The following is a 27,750-nucleotide window of genomic DNA, read 5'->3' as shown; positions in this document are numbered from 1 at the left end:
TAGTAAAGCTTAAGATCCAGAAGATCCTACTTACTTAGCAAACGATCAATTCCTGGCCAACGAATTTTAAGTCACTTGGAGTTAATTCAAGAAACTTGATTTAACAACCAAGATAAAATAATACGTTAAAAGCCGGAAAAAACTTATTCTTCAGGAAATAATAAAATCCATAAAAAGATAATTGCTTCATACTAACGCTCTAAAGAAAATATGATTTAAACGGAAGTAAATGTTGGTACGTTAAGAGTGGTTCTTTATGAGCTAAGATCTTCCTAAAACTTCTATGCAATGTTAGCTCATTTTGTTATTTAGCCTTTGTAAGTATCCCACTGCCGGGCTAAGTCTTCGGCTTCCAGACTCCTCGATCGCTTGCTGTCTCTAGACTAGGCGAGGCTCGTACATGTCATGATAATATTACGTACAAGTTTTTGATCGTCGCTTGAGGCTTATTAGAATAATTAAGTTTTAATTAGCCATATAAGTCAATCATTTCATCTATATCTGATGGAGTATAAAAATGTAGATAAACCCTTGAAAAATGTCGGAACATACATTCCTTAGGTACCGCAATCCCTTCGTCTGTTTCACAAGCGGGATCTCTAATGAATGACGTCAAATTAAGCTCTAAGCTTAACAGAAAACATTACTGGAACCTTAATTCGCGATTAAGGCAAACATAGTGCGCGGGGTGAGTGGTGGTGTGGAGACGAAGGCTGCGGAGTCAGTGCATGTGCGGGTGTGTGGCGCGGGGGTGCGCGGGGCGCGCGGGCGCGGGGCAGGCGCGCCGCGGCCCGCCACTTCTCTGTACTCGAGGAGCCCCGGTACACCTCGGTTTCCGGCGGGTGCTCCCTCGCGGATTCGCAAGTGTATCCCGCCGCGCCGGGCCCGCGTGCCGGCCACGTGGCCTCCGCTCACCTACTGGCGACACCCCGCTTTTTTTACGCGCACTCCATTGATAAAACACTTCTAATTAAGTATCGGCGATTAAAGTAATCTACACTTTTCTTATTAAGTGCACTTTTTATCTAAAAATGTAATTGATATAAGATTATAAAGTAAAAAATTATATTGCGTAATCATAGAATTGCGTAAGAGTGTTTTAATTATTTATTGTTAAGTAGAACTGTTAATTAAAAACTTTAATCCATACTATCTTACTACCTTATCCGTAAATAAACTTTATAACAACTTTTGAGGTGTCAACGGAAATATATTCTAGTTTCAATCAATACTGTAAAAACTAAATACTTACTGGATTAATTAATGGATTTGTAGATTAAGTTATTTTAAATAAAAACATTACTCCAAGTGACATAAGTTCTCATAAGTTGCCGTCGGCAAAACAACATTTTAAGAAAGTGTGTTGATTCCTAGACATGTTTCCTAAAACGCTTCTTTCATTAACTCTAAGTACTTCCATTAACTTGTAAGGAGGAAAATATGAATTAATATTAACGATTATTGGAAAATTCGGAGGGTAAGTAACAAGGTTAACTTATAGGAAGTTACAAAGTTTTATGGACATGAACCATACTTCTTGAAATATTGAACGATCATTTTACATTAAACTTAAATTATCGTACATTAAAGCGAAGTAGTCGTAGTGGGATTTCGTAGATATTTAAATGAGATATTAATATAAATGAACTGTAAGTGTAGTTAATGTATTTACATAAGAACGTTGCACCTCAGAAGGAAAAGGATAATTGTGCAACGAACTGTAATCTATTTGAGCCAGTAAATGGACCGTCATTATAACGTTTTGGATATAGTGCACGATACCGCCGTCGATGAGACAGAATGGAGTCAGTCCAACCTTCGCCGGACGACCAAGAAAGAGCTTACAAACTCTACAACATGTACAAGGTGAGATAGCTTTGCTTCAATGTTTTATTATCGCAACTCTTTGCTCGTAACTCGTTGCTAACCGATACATATTTGAAATGTTTTTAACAGGTATGTTAAATAGCTGTCATCGCTACATCATTTAATGAGTCCATAAGCCAGTCTACGTAATTTTTTATATATACATTGTATTTATTATCGATAAGTATAATCCATCTACTTATTACTTTGAATATATTAGCGGAAGGAAATGTTTAAAATTTGACTTGTGTACAGGGGTAATGTCCGTGAGGATTAGAGCTAAGAATAGAACCACCCCAACAGTCTCCGTGGAGGTTTTACTAAAGAATTTTCCAGGTGATGAACAGCGGCATCTATCGACGTAATACAATTTTAGCGATCAAATAAATATTCTTAGATGGCGTTTACGATGTTCGGAGAGTTCAATGACCGGTAATCGTCTAGATTAATGTATAAAATATATTATACATCGTTAGCTTTAATAATTTTATCCGTTGTATAACTTTACGCGAACAAAAGATTTCAACGAAATATGGTCGTTTTTAACATCGGTAATTTTTTCATAATTTAATGTAATATCAATTATAGAACCCAAGAATTATTTATGCGACTACCACAATTTTATACGCTCGACGAATCCACATCGCCAAAACGAGAAATCTCTTTAAAATAAGAAAAGACGTAAAGGAAATATAATAATTTATAAATAAAAAATATCTTCTAGATACGTCACTGGCAGGTTATAAAAATGAAATGATTTTAAAACAAGACTATAATGTCTGACGTCACAGCACTAATTATTGTAGACCAGCCTATTAAACAGGCCTCAACGATTGTTGTATTATTAATTTATCATTATCGCAAAGTAAATCAACACAACTACAACCAGTTTAAACGTTTTTTGCTTACTGATAAAAAAGTGGAATCGCTTTAGTCCCGCCTATTAACAAATGTATATTATAAATTATTAAATCACGCATTTTTCCTTGTTATAAATTTATTAACTTTGTTTAGAGTCGATAAAAAATAGGTATAATTGTTACGTTATATTTTGATTAGAAATATGTAATACGATATCAAAAGTGCAATACCACATTGGCCCAAGCAGGAAAGGGTTAATGCCTACATTTACCTATTGAATTCTCAAATATCATAATAGAGGTCAGGCCGATAACTGTTCCCCAACTCCGGGATGCTACTGAAAAGTCACCCCAAAGAACAATGCTATTGAAAGTTACTCTGGTATCAAACCCGAGACTTCGTGAACAGTCGCTTGTTTTATCTTCCAGAAAATAAACACAGATTTATAAATATTTATAAGGCTGGCCTAAAATAAAAATGGTTTAAATTAAAAACATAATTAATTTCGTTACTTATTAAAAATAGAATTATAATTTTGGTTCATTTAAACAGGTTTGAACGATAACAGAAATAACCAGTTGTTCTGTTAAAAAAAATCTAAAATTTTGTTTTAAAACACACAAGCCGTATATTTGTACTTATTACGCCGTGATTAATAAATAAATTATTTTTTTAATTTTATCCAATTATACAGATTAAGTTTCATAATAAAATAATAATTAGATCTATTATAAAATTAGTAATTAAATTATACAAAGACTCGGTCCGGGTGTAATGTGCTCATTTGCTTTGCATAAAAGTGACCTTGTTATTTTAAAACTAAATTAAATTAAATAGCATAACATTAACTATATTAAAACACTTTTTTCTGAATATCATTTTAATTATTTTTTTGTAAAGAAATAAAGTAGACAGAAGCGAATACTCGTAACCGGCGGTCCTGTATGACAAGATATGTGGATGTGAATAAAGGAAGTTTGTTAGGATCATACCTAGTGGTGTTCTTAGGTGCCCCTATGGGAACATATGTGTGATTTTATATTTGTACTAGCTTGTACCCGCGACTTCGTCCGCCACCTGAATTTTCCTATAGGAATGCGTCATTTTCCCGGGGTAAAACGTAACCTATGTCCTTTCCTTTTATCTTCTAGTATATCTCCATACCAAAATTCATGCAAATTGGTTTAGTAGTTTAGTCGGGATTGAGTAACAGACAGACAGACAGACAGGCAGACAGACAGACAGACAGAGTTACTTTCGCATTTATAATATTAGTATGGATGTAAATAGACAGAGACAAATACACCCGGTCCTCTATTCGAACCTATATTTTAAGGATTAATCCACCAAACTTATGCCCAACATTACTACTTCCCGTTAAGTAATGATTAGCTTAAAAGAAATTGTCACATGTTTTCATGATTTTTTTTTTGTTATTTTATCTGTCAGATAAATTATCCGACGTTTTCCCATTAGGCGTAAAACTGACCCTTATACTCCTACTCAGTCAAACAAAAATTATCTGACTTTCTAAACAAGAGCAATGAAACTAAATCATAGTTATGCCAATTGCATACAATAGAAGTAGTAATTAATTAAAATACTACGAACATTGATGTATTAAAAGCCATTTTAAAGCTCTTCGGTAAAATATATTCTATTTCTTTTTTGCTCGACTGTTACGGGGACATCGCTTCTCATTAGTGCTGTCCTTGTATAATTAGCAACAGACATGCTTCTAGTTATAGGTATTTATTTATCAATTTGAAGTATATTTTCATTTAAGAATAAAGTTTAAACGAGGTGTTTATTGTGATAATTCAATAAAAACTAAACATCACATAATTTTTTTGTTACCACGATTTCATTAATTGCTAAGCTTTGAATAAAATTTGAATCTTCTAAATCTTTAAAAATACTTAGATACGTCACGAACATCGAAATTGTAACGAAACATACACACATCTGAAGAAATAAGTCATAAAATAACCTTTAGCTTTATATGTATGTATGAACGAAAAGCACAAGTATTATTTTATCGTATGGTTAGTGGTCCACCTAATGTTAAAAATTGTTCAAGCCGACAACCCGCCCTCTGAAACACGGAAACGCTTAGTTCAAATACTACAAAGCGGCCACCCATCTATGGACCAACCGCGATTAGCGTTACTTGACCCATAGATGGTTTACCGACCGGTGACTTCTGTCGAGGCGGTAACTTTCCCTATCAGTATCGATGTCTCTATTATCGAAATCTATTTCACAAATACAAGGCGGGCAATAGCTTGTACATTATTTTAAGACTAAAATATAAGCCTATAAAATTGTAAGATAACTTTATTGAAATAACTAGTTAAAGACGAAACTGAAAACCTTAGCATTTAGTTGAAAAACCTTTTTTTGATAAACCTTCCTCCATTATAAGGATGTTCACCAAGATGGACGGAACTTTGTAAAGGTCCTTAAACTGAGACTGCATAGTAAAAACGTTTGACCATGGACCAGTCATAATGGTTTAACTGATTATTGCTCAGTAAATGACCGTTGTTGTAGGAAACCACATGCCATTTAGGCTGGTAACCTCTACGCCACAGAATTTTTTTCGTGAGCTTCCGTGTAAAAATTATAGTACGTGTTTTTTTTAATTTTATATTTTACGTATAAGTTTACTAAAAATATACAATCATACATAGTTGAAAAACTTTAAAACTACAGCTACTTCTACGTGAAACGAATAACCGTTTTCTTCTGGCTATTTTCCATGATACAAAGTATCCAATTTTCAGTTGGAACAAGGGAGTTTCCTATTGGTGAAGGAATTTATAGAATCGTACGTATTTGCCTGCAGGTTCGGAAAATATGACTAGGGTGGGGTAAAAGTTGAAAAATTTCCGTTTTTCACACAGCAGTTTTCATAAAGAGAACCAATAAACTAATATAGTGTACAATCTTAATATAAATGAGGAAATTTATATTAACAAATTATTCTTTTTTACCACTATACTATAAGAGAATTTTAAAATAAATGAAGCTGTAGACATATGTAATTTACATGAGAAAAATCTTTTATCCAAAATAATGTTCGAAAACTTTTATTACAGTAGAGACTGGCTTCACTTTTATAGATATTTGTCGAGTATCTGCGACTAAGTGTCTTAAAATTGCAATAAAAAAATTGAAGACAAAATTGTTTTCTTCTGATCGCCTTTTTTTACCTAGCGAAACCTTCCTAAATACATTAATAATATTTACCGCAAATAATCGAAAAAACTAAAAGTTAATTCTATTTGTGCTCATTGAAAGTTCGAACCTGAAGCTTATATATTATATTTTATCCTCCGCATCTATCCGTTTATGTTCCTCGTCCCGATAAAGTCGCGTATTGTTGAAATTAGTATTTTTGGTTATCATTACTAAATAGGGATAATAGATAGGTGTATTCTGTGTCATACAATGGGCCGAAATATTAGGTCGGAGAAACAGTCTTTTCGCATTTATATAGTATGTATGAACTTGTAATAAAATCTCTTTGGCTTCAAGCATCACAAATGAGTACACGGTTCATTAGGTTTCCTTCAGTGAGTTCGTGAGGTACCCAAATATCGAGCTTCTTTGTGTAGAGAAAATAATTTATTACAAGTTCATAAATACTATAATGCGAAAAGACTTTTTCCCCGACCTAATATGTCAATTATTTACTAAAAAAAAAGCCTCTCCTGGAGGTCCAGGTTCGGACTATATCGTCTGGATCCGCATGCATTCTAGATTTTGACTATTCCCAATGAAATTAAATATTTGACGACGAGAAGACCACACTCATACAAACCGAATTATGCATTATGAGGTGTCTTGGCTTAGTGAATGACACACGCGTACATATTGTCAACGCTTAAACAAAATGTGCGGTTGATCATGCTCGTTGTTTTATGCCCTTGTTGGTTATCAGTTTTTCGCTTAAAATACAGGGTTTATAAATCATCTTCCTCGGAGTGGTATTTTATGTAAGATATAAGTGTTTTGCCTGAAGATACAACTAAAACTTGACAATTTTAAAGTAAGCTTTTTAATTAATCTCTTGGAGAATATTTTGTCTAAATACCGTTTCCCTATAACATGTTTTTGCGAATATAATTAAAAGTTAGAACTAACAAACCACTTCTAGACAAGAATCTGTAATAAACTAAGAATTTTCTATTGGTTTTTATTACAATAAAACACAATTAAAATGAGAAAATACCAACTAAACCACAAATAATAATATATATATGTAGAGTCGCCACAATAATTCAACAACAGGATAATCTGAAAGTATGCGCGCTTATTCTCCCTGTTATTTAAAGTGAATTCCAAATTCGTACGAAACGTTTTGAAATTCCAACGGCTGCATATCAGATTTTTGAAATGATTTAGCCGTTATTTTCAAAAAATAGTTTCCGCTCACGTCAAAAATTATATACTTAACTTATGTATGGTGCTGAGACTACGATTTGTGCTACAAAGACATTAATTAGATACTAATTTCCTATTTACAACGAATACTTTGTTCCATATTTACGAGTAGAAAATTTAAATAAATAATTGCATACATTATCATATATTACCGGAACAGAGAACACAAGTAGTATAGAGATGCAATCGTTTCATGTTTCATGCTCTTTGAGTCCATGATGAAAAGCTGACAGCAGGCTCAATAATTTAGTGGTTCCGTATTTCAGTAAGAAGCAAAAAAGCAGTGTTGCTTTAGGATGAACAATAGCGCCACCGGCGTGGTGCGGCGGTGCGGCGCACTAGCGAGAGCCGAGGCGCGGCGCGGCGCCCCACCGCAGCGCGCGCCACGACCGCCACGCAGTCTTCCCGCGCGGTCCGCACGTGCGTCTAGCGTGCCTTTCTATCGTGCTTCTTCTAAACGTTTCCGTACGAACTCGAAATAGCTCTATATTCAAGTGGAACAAATTAATATTAACAGAAATTGATTGTGTCTCTATTTCGTGCAGGACCACACTGGTCCGATACATCGTTCCGGTACTTAACTTGTACATACAGTGTAATGAATGAATGACTTCAGTGCTCTATCAATTAAAGTTGAAATTGTATTATTTTCTATTTCCTCCGTAGATTAATTAGATCTTACATGGGACCGGAACGTATAAATTAATGTATGTTTATTGAACCTAATTCGTTTCGCTGGATGGAATATGTCTGTGGCAGCTAATTAGATTTTTAAATGGTAGGTACAAACTTTGTGTACTTGTATAAATATTTAAGTTATTTGTAAGTTACGATACGACCGAAACTTCTAACAGTAGTAGTTGCAGTAGTCGCATTCATGTATTTATGTAGAGTTAGTGTTAGTAGCAGTGCTTTATTGTAAAAGTCTCTGTAATAAATATTGAATAATTGTAGCTAGTTATTTAAGATAATTAAAATTGCCACATCGCTTGGTGCGTTTGTAGTTCAGACCTACATATTTAAATGATTGCGGAAGTAATTTCAAATCTGATACAATCGTACTCAACGAAGCCTGTTTTAGAATTACCTGAATACAAAATAGACTGTTTATTTGTTAGCCTGTGCGCGTTAATCTTGTGAAATGACTGTTAGATAAGTTTCATCATTGTAATCTTATCTTATAGTATTATAATTATATGTTAAACTGATCATTATTTATTATTGTAATTAATAATACCTCTGTTATTAATGGTGAGTTGCAGATCACAATATTTATGATATTATTTTACGTAGTTGATAAAGAAGGTATCACTATCTGAGCAAACTGGAGCGTAGATATTGATATAAAGATAAGATAGTTGTAGGGCGTTCTTAATTATGCTATTTATTCTTTATTTATTTATGCGGACTATTTATTAGATTATATGACTCGTATTTTATATTTATATTATTTTTTAGTAACAGATCACCGGCTCCCGGACTAACTTGGAAATGTAGAGTCAGCTGCTTGCATTTCCGCATATTTTTGTAGAGTTTACAAACGGGTTGCGACTCGCGGGTTACGTTTACTTAGCTCTACTTCTTACGTCTTGTATTCGTAAATAAGATATGGTAAATTTTGGACAACCCTTTTTTGTATATAGTCTAGGAGCTATCCACATCGAACTTACTTAGGGACAAGATGTGTGTTTTAGTGACCCTTTACATTTTACTAAACGTCGTAACGGTAATATTTATAAAAAACTTAGTTCGGCTAATTATATACAATTAGTTAGCCTAATACGTAAAGGAACAACACAAATAACTTCCGGCAACAGACTCAAGTGTTGCATTACACTATTCGTATACTTACATTAATAAACAATATAAATAGAAAAACAATAGATCTTACGACCTACTTTTACACCGAACATTACATACTTTTATATTTATTTACGTTACAAATTACAATTAACTACCAATATCAAAACGTGGCATAAAAAAACATTAAATGCAAGTCATTCTCGATGCTTACATACAACCATTAATATTTATGATTAATTAAAATCGATAAAATCTTCATTAAAATTCCAGTATTACAAAACTAATAGGCAACATAGGCAGTATTTTAAATGCTTGGATATTGACAAAACAATATAGGTATGTCCCGTTTTAAATTGAAACAGATCACTCTTCGGCCCCACCGCAGGCCGCCATGTTTGAACGAACAAGAAATAATATTGGGTAGTAAGTAGACGCTGGAATCTGGATGCCTTCGTGTAACAAACTTATGATGCACATAGCCTTAACCTATTTGGAATACAACTATAAGCTACAACTGAATCGATAATTTTTAAAACATTGAATTAATTCAGCGTATTTAAAAAGAACTAATTTTATGTCCCCAAAATTAATCTTTGAAACCACTAAAACATTTATCTAATACTATTTGAGTTTTTGGTAATTAAGAAGTCAAAAACTGTGAAAGAGTGTGTGAGTTATAACTAAGAAGCATCTATATTTTTACCCTTTTAAAAAAAACGAAGGAAAAATTTAGAGTTGAGGTATATTTTCTAGTCTACGAAATATTTTGGTTCAGGAGCTACATGAATCTTCAAAAAGCAAATTATTTTATACCATTTTAATCAATATTACTACCCATATTAACAAAAAAAAGTCGCGTTACACAACCAAAAAGCGTAGCGCAACGCTATTTTAAATTCTTTCTGCTACTGATCTGAATTTTCTAAATGAATTGAGGTAAAAGAACTGAAAATTGAAAAAACAAGTAAAGTACAAAAATGAAAAAACCTACAAGTGTATAGTGCGAAGTAGGTATTTATTTAACTAAAAAGAGAAATTTCCAAAACTATGCCTTTCTATTCAAATATTTGGAATTAGCCATAAAATGTAAGACAGGTGAATATGTTTATCACTTATCAAATATTATCTTAACACATCTAAGGTACACTTAGTAAATCAAAATTATTCGAAATTTATAGTGGAATATATAGAAATATCAGACCTGATTTTTGACTCGGGGATTAACTTCTTATTAAGAATTCGTTGATGATTGTCATATTTAAAAATAAATGTTAATATTAAAAACCTTATACAAAAAATATAAGCCATTGCCCTAAAAACCAGACCGATGTACGAAGGTGGTGAAACCTTACGATGGCGTCGTCGTCAACAACTCAAATAACGGCTATTCGCCCCGGCCACTAACAAATAAATTATCTAGATTTTGACAGGTATTATTTATAGAGAATATCGTAAAAAATAACTGGTTGGAAAGTAATATCCTTTTACATAATATATAGTTTAAATAACTTAAAATGTTGTCGTGAATAAACAATGTGTGTGAATAAAATAACCGGTATTCAAGACTACATACTTCTTTAAATAGACTTACAAAAATATCCACCTGCTCTTTTATTTTGGAAAATATCGTCCCTACAAATTGTAAGTTATGATGAGAGTTGTGTTCCAATTGTAATAACATCAATTGATTTAACGCTATTTTAGTGGAAGGAACAAAACGAGGTCAGTGACCGGCAATTACGTCCTCCTAGAGACTCGTCTGTCTCTACAATAGTAATAGATTTAAATCTAGCTATAATTTTGCTTTTGTAATAACAGTAATATGAATGTATAGGGAGTATGTATGTATATAGTAAAAGACTATTGAAAAACAAATATTGAAATACAATGATGCTTTGTCATCCTGACACAATTCAGTGCAACCCACGCACGTATACTTAAATATTATTTCGTAATGTGTGTTTAATTATGACTTTAAAGAACCATAACCATCGTTAAATTCAGTATGAAATCCTGCAAAGTTATAAAATTATTTAAACAAATATACATAGTTACTTTCCGAACTGTATTAACTTCTTGCCTACTTTTAAAACTTTCTACTTTCCACGCTCTAAAAACATATTAGAAACATCGTATCGTTATGGATGCCACATTATAGTCAACCATTACTTAGAAATTATCGCTAGGAAGATTGTTTATCAATGTTTATGTTTCATCCCTAAATATTCGATTAATGTAGCGGTGAGATGCGGTTATCCGTTAACGCTCTTTATTCGCAAATGCACGTTGAAAATACTCGGTAGATGAAAATTTGAATGAAATGTCACACACCGGCAGCATATTAATATTTTATTAACACTAACTAGTGGTTTGTTACAAAATCCAATCGTACAGAAAGCAATTATTGGCGTGTCCTTTCACTTACTTGTTGATAGTGGTGTGTGTATAAAGGCCCAATGGGACCGCAGCCGGTGTGCTACAGAAACCGGTCCGAGAGGCATGAGACCGACTTGTGGCTCAAGGTACTATTACAATGTTGATCAATCGCATTTTGGAACAACGTTTAAAACGGTAAGGAATAGTTTTTCAAAAAGAAATTCCAATCGCTTCATGCGGCTACATAAGTATTACAACGTTCTTCCTCATTGATTGAATTTTTAAACTGTTACTGAGAATTTCTACCTGAACATCGTAATAAATTAAGATTTTAAATACAAAACATTTATAATCAGTTAAGTACGGTTGAGTTAATAAATTAAATAAAAAAATTATCAGTTAGAATTTAGAAAAATGCATAACACTTTCTTCAACCCACACTTTTGAAATATAATGATCAAGTAACAATGTACGTAATAATTCAGGACTCTATTTTCGAATGAACCTCATAATTTATTCCTCCTCTTAATAACATTATGCAAACATTCTGAATAACTGTACGAAAAGCAATAAGGCATATTTATTACTTTCAAAAAGGTCGATATCCCAAATGCAAGCGAAACAAAGAACACTTTACAATTAAATAAAATCACAGTTATAATAAATGGGTGGCACAGCTAAACGAATACTTCGAGACAGAGAATGCCATTTGTGTGCGCAACTCTCGCCATTCAATATCGCAATGTTAAGAAATACTAACTGGATCGAGAATTGGCGCACCGACCTGCAATAAGTAATACGAAATAATAAATATTAATACCATTTTTCTAAGAGGAATTTAGTTATTACTTGTTTGAATAATCTACAGTACACTTGCACGATCAAATTTGTAAAACGCTATCATAAAAGGTTATTGAGAGTAATTGAGATCGTGTTTCGTTAGTTACATAATATCTTACAAGGTATTTCAACTGAGCTACACTATAATCTAAGCCTTAGAATAATTTGCTTTCCTGTAACCCATACAGATTATAATCAGCCATTTACCCAATGCAAGCCGCAGGAAAGTTAATTTTGTGTAAAAAGTAAAAAGCAATAAAATTGATCGTAACTATCATGTCGGGAAGTTAACGAGATTGTTGTGTACCGCGGTTATTGGTATTATACTTGTGATCGCGAAATTGTACCCGCCCCACTCATCTTGGCACAGGAAACATCTCTCGAGGCCATGTCTAACAACATACTTGCCTATTATAATTATGAGAAATTAGATGTTCTCGTCTCTACTTGTTTAAACTATCCTTTTAAAGAGAACCACTTTTTTAGCGTTAAAGTAAACTGAAAGCTCTGAGTAAAGATATTGAATATGAAGATACTTACGCAGTAATTTTCTGTTCAATTATTTTGTAAAACGATTTATGGTCTATTCTTTACGAAATATCTTATTATCTAACAGAAATGTGAAAGTTATCAACGTAAAACAGAAAGTTGTTCTAAAATGTAATGTAACAAGTTTATTTTTTTGGATAACCAACCCTCAATTGTGTTTTCTATTGTTTCAGAGACCAGAAAACCTCGAATCTCCGCTGCCTGTTCCTCGCGACACAAAGAACAGCGTGTACACTATGAATGATCAGGTCAGTTTAACGCAACAACACAACATTTTGTTATCCCATACGAAATCAGGGATAAAAAGAATAAAGAAACGAACGTTATTACATGGTCTTTATCCTTCATCTGGGAAAACTTGAAATTATGCAAGTCTCGTATGAACGATAAATATCTACATAAAAGCTTATTAAAGTTGTTAAGCTTATAATCTGTAGCGATCACTTTTCGTGAACATTGCTTTTTTTAGTCATAGTGACAAATAATTTGAATAAACGTTTAAATCGTACTTTATAAATCATTTATTAGCGTTTTATTAAGTGATTATAACCAAGCAGATACGTACTCCCAAAACTTAATCATTGTGAGAATATAAGGGCCGGCATAATGTGGTTTTAACGCTGATAGAGCCCGAAATAAGTGTATTACAAATTAGTTGGGTATAAATTAGGCAAGTAACTGAAAAAAGAAATGCAAAACATCTCTACAAATCAGGGCACTCATAGACATTTGTCACTTTTTGATAAACATTCAATAAGTAGAGAATAAGTCATGGGTGGACGACTGTTGCTCCATGGGTTTGGTGGGCGTTTGATATGTCTGTCCGAATTGTTTGTCAGTTAAGTTAACTGTCATTCTATCATGAAAATATCCTAAGCGACTTGGAGGTAGACTTTTACTTTAGCTTGACTACACGAAACGAGAAGAAGAAAATCTCTACAATATGGTTCATTTTCACTACCAGCTTTAAACCTGTGTAGGCAGAATTTATTTGGCTTTCTATGCAACTTAACAATAAACGAGTGTATTTAATTCGACGCTTATTATTTTAAGTGTACCTAAATGTACGGACACTTCAATGTTTTGATTAAAATATCATTCATAACGTCAACGCAACTGCTCAAAATAATCTACTTTTGGCAATAAGCGTTATTTTCTGAAAAAAATCGTTTAGACCTTAATTTATGGATTTCAACGCTTGTGTAAATCTATCGTTTACTAATTTTATAGAATTTAGTTGTCACTATCGAAGTCTAATAAACAAAATAGTACGGTTATGATCCAGTCATAGCTGCTTCGGCAGCGAACACTCCGTACCAATCACGAACTAATAAACTTTCAATAAAGAATTAGAGTCTATTTCTGGCCGAGAAACCACAGGAATGTAACCTACTTACGTGTAAAATAAATAAATCATGAGCTACATATTGAATTTTTACCATTTATTAACTTTTAAACACTCGATTAGATCTACGATCAAGTTTATTCAGTTTAGGTTTTAGGTCAGGTAATTGTGTGGCCCTTTGTAATAATGTTAAAGAGATTAATTCAACATCGTTCGATCTTACCGAGCTTACTTATATTATAAACTAATTAACGAGTAAGTTTGTAAAGTACGTAAGTTGTTTGTTTGTTACTCTTTTGCATTAAACTTTACATTCAGTTTACCCCTCAGAATAACACAAGGGCCGTTAGATCGTTAAAAAAGTCGAAGCTAAGAAACGCGGGTCAGTTTTTATCACACAAAACCATGGCAAAGGGCTGTATAATCACTCAGTTTTTTTAACATTACGATGAAAAAGATGTTGATTTACCTTACCATTTAAGCAAAAAAGAATATCTTAATACAACGTTACCGTTATTCACAAAATCGTGTACTTATACTTTTTAAATTATGTAAGTGCGGGACTCTAAAATACTGGCTGTTAATAATTTGATTTAAAGGTAATGCCTGATTACACAAAATCGCTTTTGTTAAAAGCAGAGTCAAACATTATGTAGAAATTTATCCACGTCTATTAATTTTATTAAAAGCGATGAGAACTCACACAATTAATCTTTTAAAGTCACATAAGTATTCAAATAGTACAAATTCTTTGTTGAATATAACAAGTCAGGTACACTCATAGTATAATTAATAGCATTGTAAGTAAAATAGACAACACGACGACAAGAGAACTTCATACAATGGTACAATTATACTGAGAGCTTTTTATAATCATTAACATTGTATGGATACTTCTTGTTACATTCTGTTATTCTCAGAGATACTTTCTTATAATGTTCAACTTTAATGTAAGACTGGTTCATGGATAGCTAGTATATAGGTACCATTAGTAGTATAAGTATATCAGTAGATAAATAAATAAAAAAAAAAAAAAGATAAATAGTAGATAAATAGCAACTGGAAACCGAGAACTAAAGCACGAAGACGGATTTAAGTTCTAAAATGTTCATGTTCATACACGTAGATCACTTTAAATAAATATTTAGGAAAAATTTATACAGATACGAGTGAAATAATAAAAGAAGTTTGTATTTACATCGATTTGGCCCGTAGCCTCGTAGACACGGCAATAATCTTTAATCCACCTTAGAAAGGGCTATAAAGTTCGCGAATATTTCAAGGACAGGTGTAGAAAACCCTCGTCACGCACTTTACGTATTTCTTACTGTTCAACCGACATTGAAATTTCACAGTAAAATGGGGCCATGTCTACTTGTTTCTAATAGTCTTACGAGTACTGCATGTTTTTAGATTATGGGCCATAACGTTTTAGTAAATATCTGAGATCATAATAGTGACAACGGCTATTAAGTGCTCTAAACTTCTAACTATGTCAGTCGTACCTATCTATGTACCTATGTCAAGCTCTGTTTACACCACCAATATACAATATGAAAATACTCCGTAATTACTAATTATATAACCTAACAATACCTAAGTATTTCTAGTAATCCCCTTGTGCACTTTACTATAAAAGCTCGAAGTACGGTAAATCTCGTATTTCTCTTGAGTCCGATATTTTCTGTTTATCCGTAATTTTAGACTTTCTATGACTTTTCTTTAAACTTTATAGTTACATAGTATTCACCATTTTCACATTAATAAGTTATAGGTTTTTTTAAATCTTGATGCTGAACATCAAAAGCTAAACTCATCATGATGCTCAGCGATTTTCATCTACGAGTTTTAAGATGCTACCTTTGCCATTGTTGATCTACGCAGATATTGCGTTTCTGCTGAACAACTAGGCACTACTAACCTTTAGGCCTGCGGAAGCATTAAGTGGTAGATTAATCGGAGGAGCTCATTTTATTCCGAGTATGTTCTTACGGTTTCCTGAAATGTGATTTAACAGAAGTAACTCTAGTTAGTTATTTTTGGTAATAAGATCATTTGAAAACAATTATAATAAACATATTTCTCATTTGTTTCAGACATTTCACACACCATCTTTTGGCGACGAAGAGTTCGATATTCCCCTGTTACACGGGCAACATGCCACAAACGCCGGTGTGCAAAATTCTCATATACAGTATACGCAATTACACCATTCTGCACCCCAGGTTTGTATTATGTTGTTTTGAAAAAAAATCTCAAAAATTTGTAGCCGTTATCCAAATTAACATCTCATTTCAACTTGTTACCTGAAGACAATGTTACAGCTAAACACATTCTATTAACATTTTTAAGTAGCTCCCCCGAAACAGTGAAGTCTTTATTGCGATATTTATAGAATTGTTACGTTATCCTTATTTTTGAATGAAGGAATACCTACTACAAAAAATAGGCGTACAGGAATTAATGCCTTTGATTCAATTGTCATATGCTTGTACTTATCATGAATAAGCTTAATATGTTAGGCATGTAGGCCATTACTGAGATGTATCAGTCTACAACGTGTACTTATTTATAATTGAATTAATTGTCTCTACTGTGTCTTCGCGAATAAAACTCTGGCTTGAAAGAAAATAAAAATATTAATATATTTTTTGTATCCAACGGAACCCGCAAGTTACACAACGTTCGATATCTGTCCTACTTTTTAGATTGGTTTTTATTGAAATTGAATTGCCTATCAATGAATTCCATTCCATATTTTCCAAGTAGAGGTGGCTCGTAAATCAATAACTGCTTAGACAATTTTTACATTAGGTGTACTTATTGCAATTAAGCAGGTATCTTTACTCTTGGTAGGTGCAATTGCACCTATAGGTGCAATTGGGAAAGTCCAAAATACCAGAAACGGTACGCACATAATATGTTGGTACTTATCAAAATATTACCATATTTAATACTAACGGCCGTAAAGAATGGTCTAGTACCTACGGTTTTATTGCCTAGATATTTTTATTTTCGGACAGCATATCCTACCTCGTGGGGGCCCCACGTTCGGGCCTACTTATTAATAATAGCAACCGAAATTCAAGGTGCCTTAAACTAACGCAGTGCAAAGTAAAAACATGTTGATAACTGTTTTTCTACTACTATACAAAAATACGATTAACAAGTAGATCTTAGAAATTTATCTAAGCGCATACAACACTTGCATCAACACATCGCTCGAAACAAAATGATATGAGTACAGTGAACTACCAAAAAGGAGGGAAGACTAAATTATGAAGTAATTAATGTAATTTGGGGAATAAACCTTGACAACTAGCACTGTGACAACAACCACATTTCCCTGACCACTCCATAGGCGCCACCAGATCGATCAACGAGCAGATAATCCAATTCTGAACTGATAGCAAGCCTTAATATACCTACATCGTATATTAAAAGTTCGCGTGGAACCGTAACCCTACCTAAACCCAGAGACATACCACAGAAGTTAGGATCAGTTTATACAGAGAAAATAATAGTTTCAGAACCCTTTTATGTAATTTTATTAGTCAATAAAAAATTGAATACTTTTATCAGCTATAAGAAGGTTTCGAAAAAAATTACTATGGACTGTTGATGTTCTTATACCAGTAACTGACTATACCAAATAACTAACAGTGCATATTAATGGACATAAGGGACGTTTTTGAAACTAAATAATAAAGTTATTGATAATCTATCCGATTTCTGAGCTACAAATTCGTGAAATACAAAATAACTGAAAAGCCCTATCTATCTACGTGGTAAATGTTCTTTGGGTTAACAAATAGTTTTAGAATAGAGTTAACATAGACCTATATGTCGTGTATGGAAAACGAATACGATCATACGACTTATTCCAATTTCCAATCAACCTTACCAAAGACAAATAACTGTGCCTAGATTAAGCACTGTAATTGTATAGTGTAAACAGGGTATTATGTCATTTTGACATTTATTAGTCAACTCGTAAAGTGACAAATGACAATGACAAGACAGTTTGACATGTGAATAAGTCTTTGGGTCTTTCTTTGTATAATTTCTTTTTCAGTTTATTTTCTTAGTATATTCTGAAATGTGCTCTTGATCAAATTTGTATTTATTCGTAACTTCTAATTTTATCAATTTTAGTTCAAATACTTTTTCTTCGTTGATGTAGTTTCATTATTTCAAAAATTAAGTTTCAAACTTTTAAACCATCAACACGCTGCTACAAAACTGATGTACGAATTGTAAACACTGAATGACGTCGAAACAAGTTGAACTCACAATATTGAATGAATTTGGATGATGGCTACATAATTTATCTGACGACGTCTATGAAATGATAATAATTATTGTTGGCCATAGGTTGGTATGATGAACCCCGCACAAGATGGCTTATCACCGCCCGGGGGCGCTCCCTCTTATCAACAACCTTTATACTTGCAAGAACCGCACACTCCCGTCACATCACACAGGTAAGATTATTATTCTAATCTTAATATTTCTTAGTTGCATAGTGTTTTGAGAAGTTTATATGATATCATTAGGATCAAAGATCACAAGTACTATACATTTTTAATGTTGTCTACCTACATAACTTTAGTAGGATTAAATATGTAATGAACTATTTACAATATTTCTTGTATATATTGGATTTGTGTGTCACATTGTTTTTGTTAAGAACATCCAATATTGTAACTTTACAGGCAACATGATAAGTTACAATGATTTTGTTCCTTCTGCTATTATTTTTATCTTGGGTGCATGGTCCTCTATTCCTAACATATGTCTTTGACTTTAAGTTTCATGCAGTTTATGTTGAAGCATATTTTCTACATGTCTTTTGTATTTAAAAACATAAACTACACACTGTGTCACAGGTTCATTCTAAAACAGTTTTTAATTTAACTTGACTCTTGAATTGCTTGATTAAGATTCCTGTCTTAGATTAATTAAAAAATATTACGCAATATAATATAATATGATGAAATGTTCTATATCAAATTATTTACTCATCTCAAAGAAAATTTTATATTATAGAGCTCTCTTCATTACCTTCAGAATAAATAAACAATTGCTATAGTTATGTGCTTTCTAGATATTATTATAATTATGATTTATTTATTTAGCCTATAATTTCTTTTTATGTAGCATACCTACTCTATTCCCCTGCTAGCAAATTGATAACCTGTAAATATTTGTGAATAACACCTTAACTATTTAAAGATTATGTATAATTATAAAGTTAATGAATAATTTATAAAAACAAATGTGATTTCAACTTGTGCTTTGGCAAAGTTGTACTAGTATTTTCTTGGGCCCCTCTTTTTGGGCCTTAACAAACTCTGCCTCACAAATGTTTTGCCATGCAGGGCCAACAACAACTCTTTTATTGTGAAACAATTTTTTTTTTATTTTTCTTGTGAATAAAGTGTTTCTTTTCCAAATTCTTCTTCCTCTATTATGAATTAAACCACAGCTTCTTAATTCTTGTAATTTACTGAAACAGATTATGTTTGCATCTGGTACACTCTGTTCTTCTTTCATTCTCAGATCAGCATGGAAACACACAGACAATGTCATGATTAAAATGTAAGTTCAAAGACTTTGCTAAAATCTACATAGGTATATGTGTAAATAGGTACTTCACATCACGCTCCCCTTGATATTAAAACAGTTACAAAAGTGCCAAAGCACTGGTTGAAACCACATAAACATGGTGGAATAAAATTGCACAATGCACTGTATTTAATGCTATTTATTATATTGTTTATCCACTTATGTACATTTTATGAAATAAAATTAACTTATTTTATCTATTCCATGAAGGCACAGATACAAACATATAATGACCCCTTATAAATTAGTAAAAAAAATAACCAAAAAGTATGTTTTACAGTGGAGCAGGTGCACCAGCTGGTAATTACATGATCCAACAACAGCCTGGAGGTCAGCAGAGGCTGCTGATGATGCAACCTACTCAAGTGATGAGTGGCCCTCCAACACCTAGCACTCCCACACAACCCTCAGGTCCTGTGTATGGGTCACCACAAAGAGCATCACCTCCTGGCACCACTAGTGATGACTCTGATGATAGTGTTCCCTCTCATCATTCACAGGTAACTACTTACTTTTATAATGTAATTTTATTTGTAGAACAGTCCAATTACATTGCATGAATAGCATACCAACTTGCTTTAATATTTACATTTCAATAATATAATACAATGCATTTTTATATTTGATTAGTATGCCGTAGATACTTGTGCTAGTTGCTTCAGTATCCAAATAAATAATGTTTACAACAGTCATTAATGTTCAAATCTTAGTAGGATTCAATTAATAATTTGCATGGATTATCTTTTGTCTTGTCTAACCCTTTCAGTTTTTAACTTATTTATACTGTTCTTTAAAATTCTGTGTCCTTAAACATTTTTTAATCTGGATAATAAACAAATAAAAGACCAGTTTGTATATTTTTTGTATTGCTTTTTTTCACATAGTTTTTTTTTGTTTTCTTCCTTTCCATAGTTATTGTTTAAAAGAAATGAATGTTAAGTGCTATACATAATATCTCTTTTTAGAAATATAGTTCATTGGCATACATTTTTTATTTTGTAGTTAAATAAAAAGATCAAACAGTAGTGACACTAGTATAAAATTCTAATGAATTGGTTGTTTGTTGGTAGTTGCCTGGTGATGCGGAAAGCCTTCTGCCTATCCATTATTGCTCAGCGAGCCGGCAGCAACAAACTACGCTTCATCAGGTATAGGCAAATTTTATCGCTTTACATAACCTACATATCTTTAGGAATATATTCACCCTTTATTATAATACATTTATGTTGCCAATGAACTGTATTTTTAGAATATAATTTTCTCTAGGTTTCCTGATTTGGGAAATATTAACTGACAATTTGTTGTAGATTGGTGTTGGGAATATGGGAGTAAAACGATCATCGCCTGAGCCTATGGACAATGGTATGAATAGAGGACAAATGCAGAAAAAACCTAAAGTTCAAAAGAAAAAGAAAAAACGGGACCCTAATGAACCCCAAAAGTAAGTAATAAATTAAAGGAAATAAAATGGGACAAGTTTTAAAAAATAATAAAGGTTTTGGTACATATAGTGTTTTTAAAATTATACGATTTGTTTCATGTATGTGTATGTTACAGACCTGTATCGGCATACGCGTTATTTTTCCGAGACACACAAGCAGCCATCAAAGGCCAGAACCCGAATGCAAGTTTTGGCGAAGTATCTAAAATCGTAGCATCTATGTGGGATGGATTAGACTCTGAGCATAAAAGTGTAAGTATTTTAAGTTTCAAAAATAATAATGCTATTTTATTGCCCTATCATAAATTATATCGAAACTATAAACTATATTTTATTGTTATAACAGGTATACAAACAAAAAACAGAAGTAGCCAAGAAGGAATATCTCAAAGCACTCGCAGCCTACAGAGCTAGCTTAGTATCGAAGGTAATTTATGAACAGTTTCTTCTTCTTGCTTGTAATATTTTATGATTTTGAATTTGTTATAATATATTATGATTTAGAATTTACAAACAAAAATTATTGAAACAATTGATATCAGCTAGAAAAAATATATACATATCTTTTGACGTAACGTATTTATTTTCAAGTTCCGTCAAATAAAGTTAACTGAATTAAATCCAATGAAAGCCATTACTAAAATAATATTCTGACTGCTACTCAGTCGGATGAATCATATCATACCTCTTTGCACGGCCATATAACCAGTGCGCCCCACGTGCCTAATGCAACACGAAACCAGTAGATGGCGCTTTTCTAAAGCATTTACTCCGCTTGACAGATGGTAAAGTTGTGCTTTTCGCATCAGTTGACTGTGTCTTTTGTTCTATAATTCAAATTATTTTCGCCGTTTCTTACAGTTTTTATTAGAGAATGTATTTATCTAGTGTATAATTAAAATACTCGCAATGGCTGAACATTTCTTTTCAAGTTTGGTAAGAATTGTATGAAAGCACAAAGCTTCGGCTATTTATAGGTTATAAACTACTGAGCTTTATTTGTACACAATGTCAAACAGTTTGGAAATAGTTTACATGTTGATTTTAAGCATTTAAACGTTATTAATCATGAATAATGATCTTATTTTATTTGTGGATAACATATAATATGCTCAATTATTTGTTTAACTTATTTTTGGAACAAAATATTATATGAAATAAATAAATAATTGATACACACAGTATATTTTTTAAATATATATTTTGATAATTTAGGTATAAATTCTTCTACAAATATTTCTTTACACATCGTATATGTTGCAGCATCAAGACTGTATCAATATGTAAGTAAAATATTGATATTTTAATTCTTTTTTTTTTCTTATAGGGAGGAGAACAAGAAACCCAGCCAATGTATAACCACACCAATAGTGCCAATCCCTCCTATGGTAATTATTACCAAGGTCAAACATATGGAAATGGCCATTCACCTCAAGGTTATGTGCCAAACCAAGCTCCACAGGGGTACTCTCCACAGAATTACACAGGGACCCAGCCTCAAGGCTCATACCCTGCCCAGAACCCTCAGGGTTACCCACCTAACCCCCAGCAGTCACCTCAGAGCTATCAGGGCAATATGAATCTCACACCTCAAACATACCAGGTAAGATTTAAAAAAATATAGTATGCATCTCTTTTGGGAATCCTGCATTATTTTTTAGTTTATGGAATAAAAATATTTGGTCTTTACCTAAAGCTGTGAGACATAGTGAGTGGTATTTTTTAAAAAAATTTGAATGTAGAACTTAGATGTATTCTCATTGAATCCAATATAATGGCTTATGATTTCATTTCTTAACAGTACAAGTAGCAAGAGAGTTAAAGTATTGCATAATGTAAAATTGTCTCACAACTCAGAGTGAGGAATTGAATCAACTAGTTCTCCTATTAAGCTATTTGTGTCTTGCATTGCAATCATTTAATCAATGTCACTTGTATGCACTCTCATGCTGCAATTGTTTCTTTGGAGATTATTGAAATACATAGATTTATACTGTATTGAAATTGTTATGTTCAGAATCAAATGGGCAATAATTATGACAATTCTTGGGACCCAGTAATAACTTAAAATTTACTTTTATGCTATTAAAGTATTTGATTCTACACATGGTACATATAGACAACTAATAGTATAATGTAACCAGAATTAATTGTGCATGTTTTATAAAAATTCAATAGACTTATCTGAGTAACTTAGTAGTAAGTAGCCTGATGGTAACCTTTTTCGTTATCTATACGACTAAATATATTTAAAGAAAAAACTAAATGTATTTTTTTTAGCTTTCAACTAAATATATTTTTAAAAATTTAACAAAAAATATATATTTTTAGCAGAATGTACCCAATCAGTCGCCGCAGACGTATCAAGTTAATCCGGCTACATCACCTCAAAATTGTCAGCCTGCTATTGCACAGTCGCCAAGGAACTACCAGCCAGCTCAGTCTCCCACCAACTACCCAGCTAACTCAGCTCTGTCGCCACCCGGGTACAGACAAGTGCAGCCTCAGTCGCCGCCGATGAACAACGTACATGCCGCTATGCAGTACCATCATCCACAACAGGTAGCTCAACACTGACAATAAAATTTATATAAAATATAGATAAATAAAAAAACAATGTTTCTAAGTACTGACTTCAAGTAAATAATGTACATTTTAGTAGTGATTAATGAATGTCCTGGTGCACGTTTTTAATTATGGAAAATATTTTAGCACATGCAACAAACACATCAGCAAATGCAACAGGCTCATCAGGTACAGCAGTATCAACAGCAGCAACAGCAGCAGCAGCAACATCAACAGATGCATCATCAACAGCAACAACAACAGCAGCAGCAACAACAGCAACAGCAACAACAGCAACAGCAACAACAACAACAACAGCAGCAGCAACAACAACAACAACAACAACAGCAGCAGCAGCAGCAACAACAACAACAACCACAACAGCAACCTAATCAAAATCAGATGCCAAAACCTGAACAACACTCTTCCAATAGTAATGGAAATTCAGGTGTTCAACCACAAACATCAGATGTAAATATGAATTTTATTCATGCTTAAGTATCATCCCACAATTTTTGTCTTTTAAATCCAGAATATTTATAATCCAAATTTTTACTAGGAGCTCTTGACATGGTATGTATAATATTTATAGGAACAAAAATATTCTAATAATCCTTCATGTTATAATACCATTAACCTAGAATGAGAACACATTCTAATTACTATTATCAAAAAAAAAAAACAAAGCCATTCTGGTATTTTTAAATTTTAAAACACTTTCTGTTTAGACTATTACAAAAATGACAAGTAATATAATAAAATGTATGATTGCAGCAAAATGAAAATCAAGTTCCTTCATGCATCAGGCAAGGGTGCACCAATCCTGCCATATCCAACAGTGAATGGGAAGACGAATATTGCTCTAATGAATGTGTTGTCAGTCATTGCAGGTAAATAAATTCATACTTTCTGCAAAAACTATCTATTTAATTACATCATTATTATTCACATAGGGAAATTTGTTGTTACTGATTGCAATAGTTAAATTAATCTCTTTTCTATGATATCAATTTCATTATTCATATTTTTTTTTTGCATTTTTACTAGATAATTAACTTTAATTATCTTTTCAGAGATGTCTTCAGTTCGTGGGTGGCATCAAACAACAGTAACCAAATTCAAAACTTCTCGGCAGTCAAATAAACTTGATAAACTATATAGGTACATATCAAATTGAATTAATCCACTCATATAATATGAACTTCCCAATGAATATTATGCAATAAGAAACAAGAAATATAATTACTTGGTTGTAAGCTTGTTGATTGGCATGGCACCAATGTAAAATTAATCTGTTTTTATTAAATATATTCATTTGTAGAAGTTATGTTAATTGTATAAATATTTTTAACTAATTAATTTAGTTTCTTAAGGCTCAGCCTAATTTGTTAGAGGTAATATTAATTTCAATAAAATTTTACTTCAAAACTATGTATTTTAGGACTTCAGTGTAATTTAACTGAAATAAACATTTAAGGCCATGGGCAGTACTTTGTTGAAAGATAGGAAGGATGCTGCAATAGTTGTAACAATTTTTCTTGTATCAATGATGGGTTTTGATAGAAATGTTAAAGCTATCCACTTTTTTTTAATGAATAAATTGGTGTTAATAGGTATCTGATTTTAACAGGGTACTTGCTCATGATTATAATTATAAAAGCATAATGTAGTGAATACAAGTAAACTATTTTTTTAAACCAACAATATCGCCCGAGATATGTATAATGGACTGGTAGATAAGACTATGATATCATAATACTCTTACGGTATCCTCTCTCTTCACCAAACAATGTTTCACATTTAACAGTTTATATCTTTTTCCTTACATTATATTAAAGAGAAGTTAAAAACCTGCATTTAGAAAAAGTATTCATTTTTATATTATTTCAAAAATTATCTGGTATTCTGTGATATTATAAATATAGTTATATTATATTGAGGCTGAACTCTCAAAATAATAGTATTATGTGTCCCAGTTGTATAATTTTGAATCATGGTAAGATTGAATTACGACATCCATTAGCCAAAATTTTAATATTAATACATTTGCAAAATGAAACAATTTGTGAGTGTATACTTTCTCAAAATATACTTAAAAATTGGGGACAAAATGATGGCTGTGTAGTAAAACTATCTACACTGCTTGTTTTTCATTATTTGAAATTATTTTGTTTGATGAGAATTATGATTGAAATATAATATTAGGCATTTTTTAAATAAAACATGTTCGACAGTTTAGAAATATAATTGAAATGTGTGTGATGTACTTGTGAAACATATTTTGGTGAAATATTTGTGAAATTATTCTTGCATATTTGACTAGTGTATAATATGCTAAATGCAATAATGGTCATTTGATGAGTGCTAACGGATACTTCCATTTATTTCATACTTAATGTAGTGTAAGCTATTTGGAATTCCGAACGGCAATGCATTTTACTGAGTTAAACTTGTTGTTTATTATTTTGCAGTATTGTTGATGTTAAATTATTATTTTTTAAATGTACCATTTATTATTGTAATTGTAAAATGTTTAAATGACAATTGTCATGATAAAACTCGTCGTTGAGGCTATAGAGCGGGCGTCGATGTAGTTTCGAATATTAGCACCTACTATCGCATAGGTGGAGTTATAATATTGTTAATATGAATATTGACGATAAAGTTACGATTGTATTGTATCTTTCGTAAACTTAGTAATTACATTACGGTTATTATTAGCAAGTTACATTTATCACTTTATTGCATTGTAAATTTCTAATTATGAACCTAATAGCAATATCTACCCATTTCTCTAGGAGTTGCGTTTAGTATGATAGGATTTAGCTGGACCAAAATTTTCTTTGTATTCAAAGCGATGATAATATTTTAAGATAAATATGTTTTATTGTATGTCCAATACCTTATGATATATAGTTATGTAATTGTAAATAAACACTCGCAATAATAGTCGTAGAGGTAGAGACTACATAAGGCATATTTTTTTTATTTCATGTTATTTATTTAGTAGTCTCATTAGAACTACCTTATTTAGATAAAAGTTACGTTTAAAAAATGTAAAATATAACAATGTATAAATTGTAATTAGAAAAGTGATTCCATTAAATTTCTTAAACAGCAAACGGTTTTTTTAATTTTTGTCTATAAAAGCATTTTTTTTCATAATCAAATAAATAGAATGTATTTTTTAGAAAGTGTCTGCCCATCAGCTACCAATGTATTCGCACATGAAAGTATGATATACACTCACGTTACGTCGTTCACAACCCATATTATTCCAGACAGACACATCTCCCGACTCAAGCCAATTACTATTGAAAGAAATAACCAACAGCATTGCATTGCACGACCCAGAAATTGAACCCAAGTCCTAGTTATTATATTACCAGTTACTGACCTTACCGGGTGCTGGTCACAGAGAACTAAGACCAAGACCAAGTAAAAGTAGTACCTTCATAAAGTAGGTACACTGTAAAGAATGTATCTATCGCATGTCGGGATCCCAGCGGATACAGCCAGCCAGAGTGGCCAAGAGGCTATGCATTTTGACCGATTTGCCACGTTTTGGGCTAAACCACTGTAGTATACTATAACGACACCATGAAATAAAATACATTTTATACCAAAAGTTTACTATGAATATCAAAATGATGCTAGAGAGGATCCCAGCAAATGTTATGATAAAAAAATGGGAAAAAGAATATAATATATACAATATTCCTTGCCTTTTTTATCAATAAATGACCTATATTAATCATATCATAAGAATATGAAATGGCAACACTAATTCTACCGTGAACTTGATGTCGAGAAACAGAAAGAGAAGGATAGATTATTGTCTACGTCTACAATAGTGTTGTACATGTACACTCATGATGCATTTAAATTGAGGCCTATTTATTGATAAATAAAAGATATATACGATTGTAAAACTCATCCTTTACCTGATAACACAATTTGTTACTGTACACATGTGTCAAATTTTCATAGCTACTAACTACTAACAAAAACTGAGTTATTTCATTAT

At 32.2% G+C, this 27,750-nt stretch overlaps 1 protein-coding gene across 9 annotated transcripts; it reads left to right on the top strand.

Annotated features, from left to right (window-relative positions):
• Positions 1-1,473: 1,473 nt before the first annotated feature.
• LOC142972402 (uncharacterized) lies at positions 1,474-26,845 on the top strand. Of its 9 annotated transcripts, XM_076113494.1 has the most exons (16): positions 7,562-7,749; positions 7,843-7,954; positions 12,918-12,992; positions 16,186-16,314; positions 18,464-18,573; positions 19,652-19,690; positions 19,998-20,217; positions 20,788-20,865; positions 21,025-21,158; positions 21,275-21,410; positions 21,505-21,585; positions 22,486-22,761; positions 23,490-23,720; positions 23,871-24,194; positions 24,498-24,613; positions 24,797-26,845. In XM_076113494.1, the coding sequence occupies exons 2-16, from the start codon at positions 7,952-7,954 to the stop codon at positions 24,864-24,866; spliced, it is 2,022 nt and encodes a 673-aa protein (XP_075969609.1). In that variant the 5' UTR covers positions 7,562-7,749; positions 7,843-7,951; the 3' UTR covers positions 24,867-26,845. The 9 variants fall into 9 exon arrangements, with proteins under 9 accessions (XP_075969611.1, XP_075969604.1, XP_075969606.1 ...); XM_076113489.1 differs by lacking the exons at positions 7,562-7,749; positions 7,843-7,954 and adding an exon at positions 1,475-1,866 and having other exon boundaries at positions 23,493-23,720; XM_076113488.1 differs by lacking the exons at positions 7,562-7,749; positions 7,843-7,954 and adding an exon at positions 1,482-1,866.
• The last annotated feature ends 905 nt before the right edge of the window (positions 26,846-27,750 follow it).

The sequence above is a fragment of the Anticarsia gemmatalis genome, chromosome 4, assembly GCF_050436995.1.
Source record: "Anticarsia gemmatalis isolate Benzon Research Colony breed Stoneville strain chromosome 4, ilAntGemm2 primary, whole genome shotgun sequence".
Classification (NCBI taxonomy): Eukaryota; Metazoa; Arthropoda; class Insecta; order Lepidoptera; family Erebidae; genus Anticarsia; species Anticarsia gemmatalis.
Note: the sequence above shows the minus strand (reverse complement) of the source record. Positions and strands in the feature narration are given on the sequence as shown.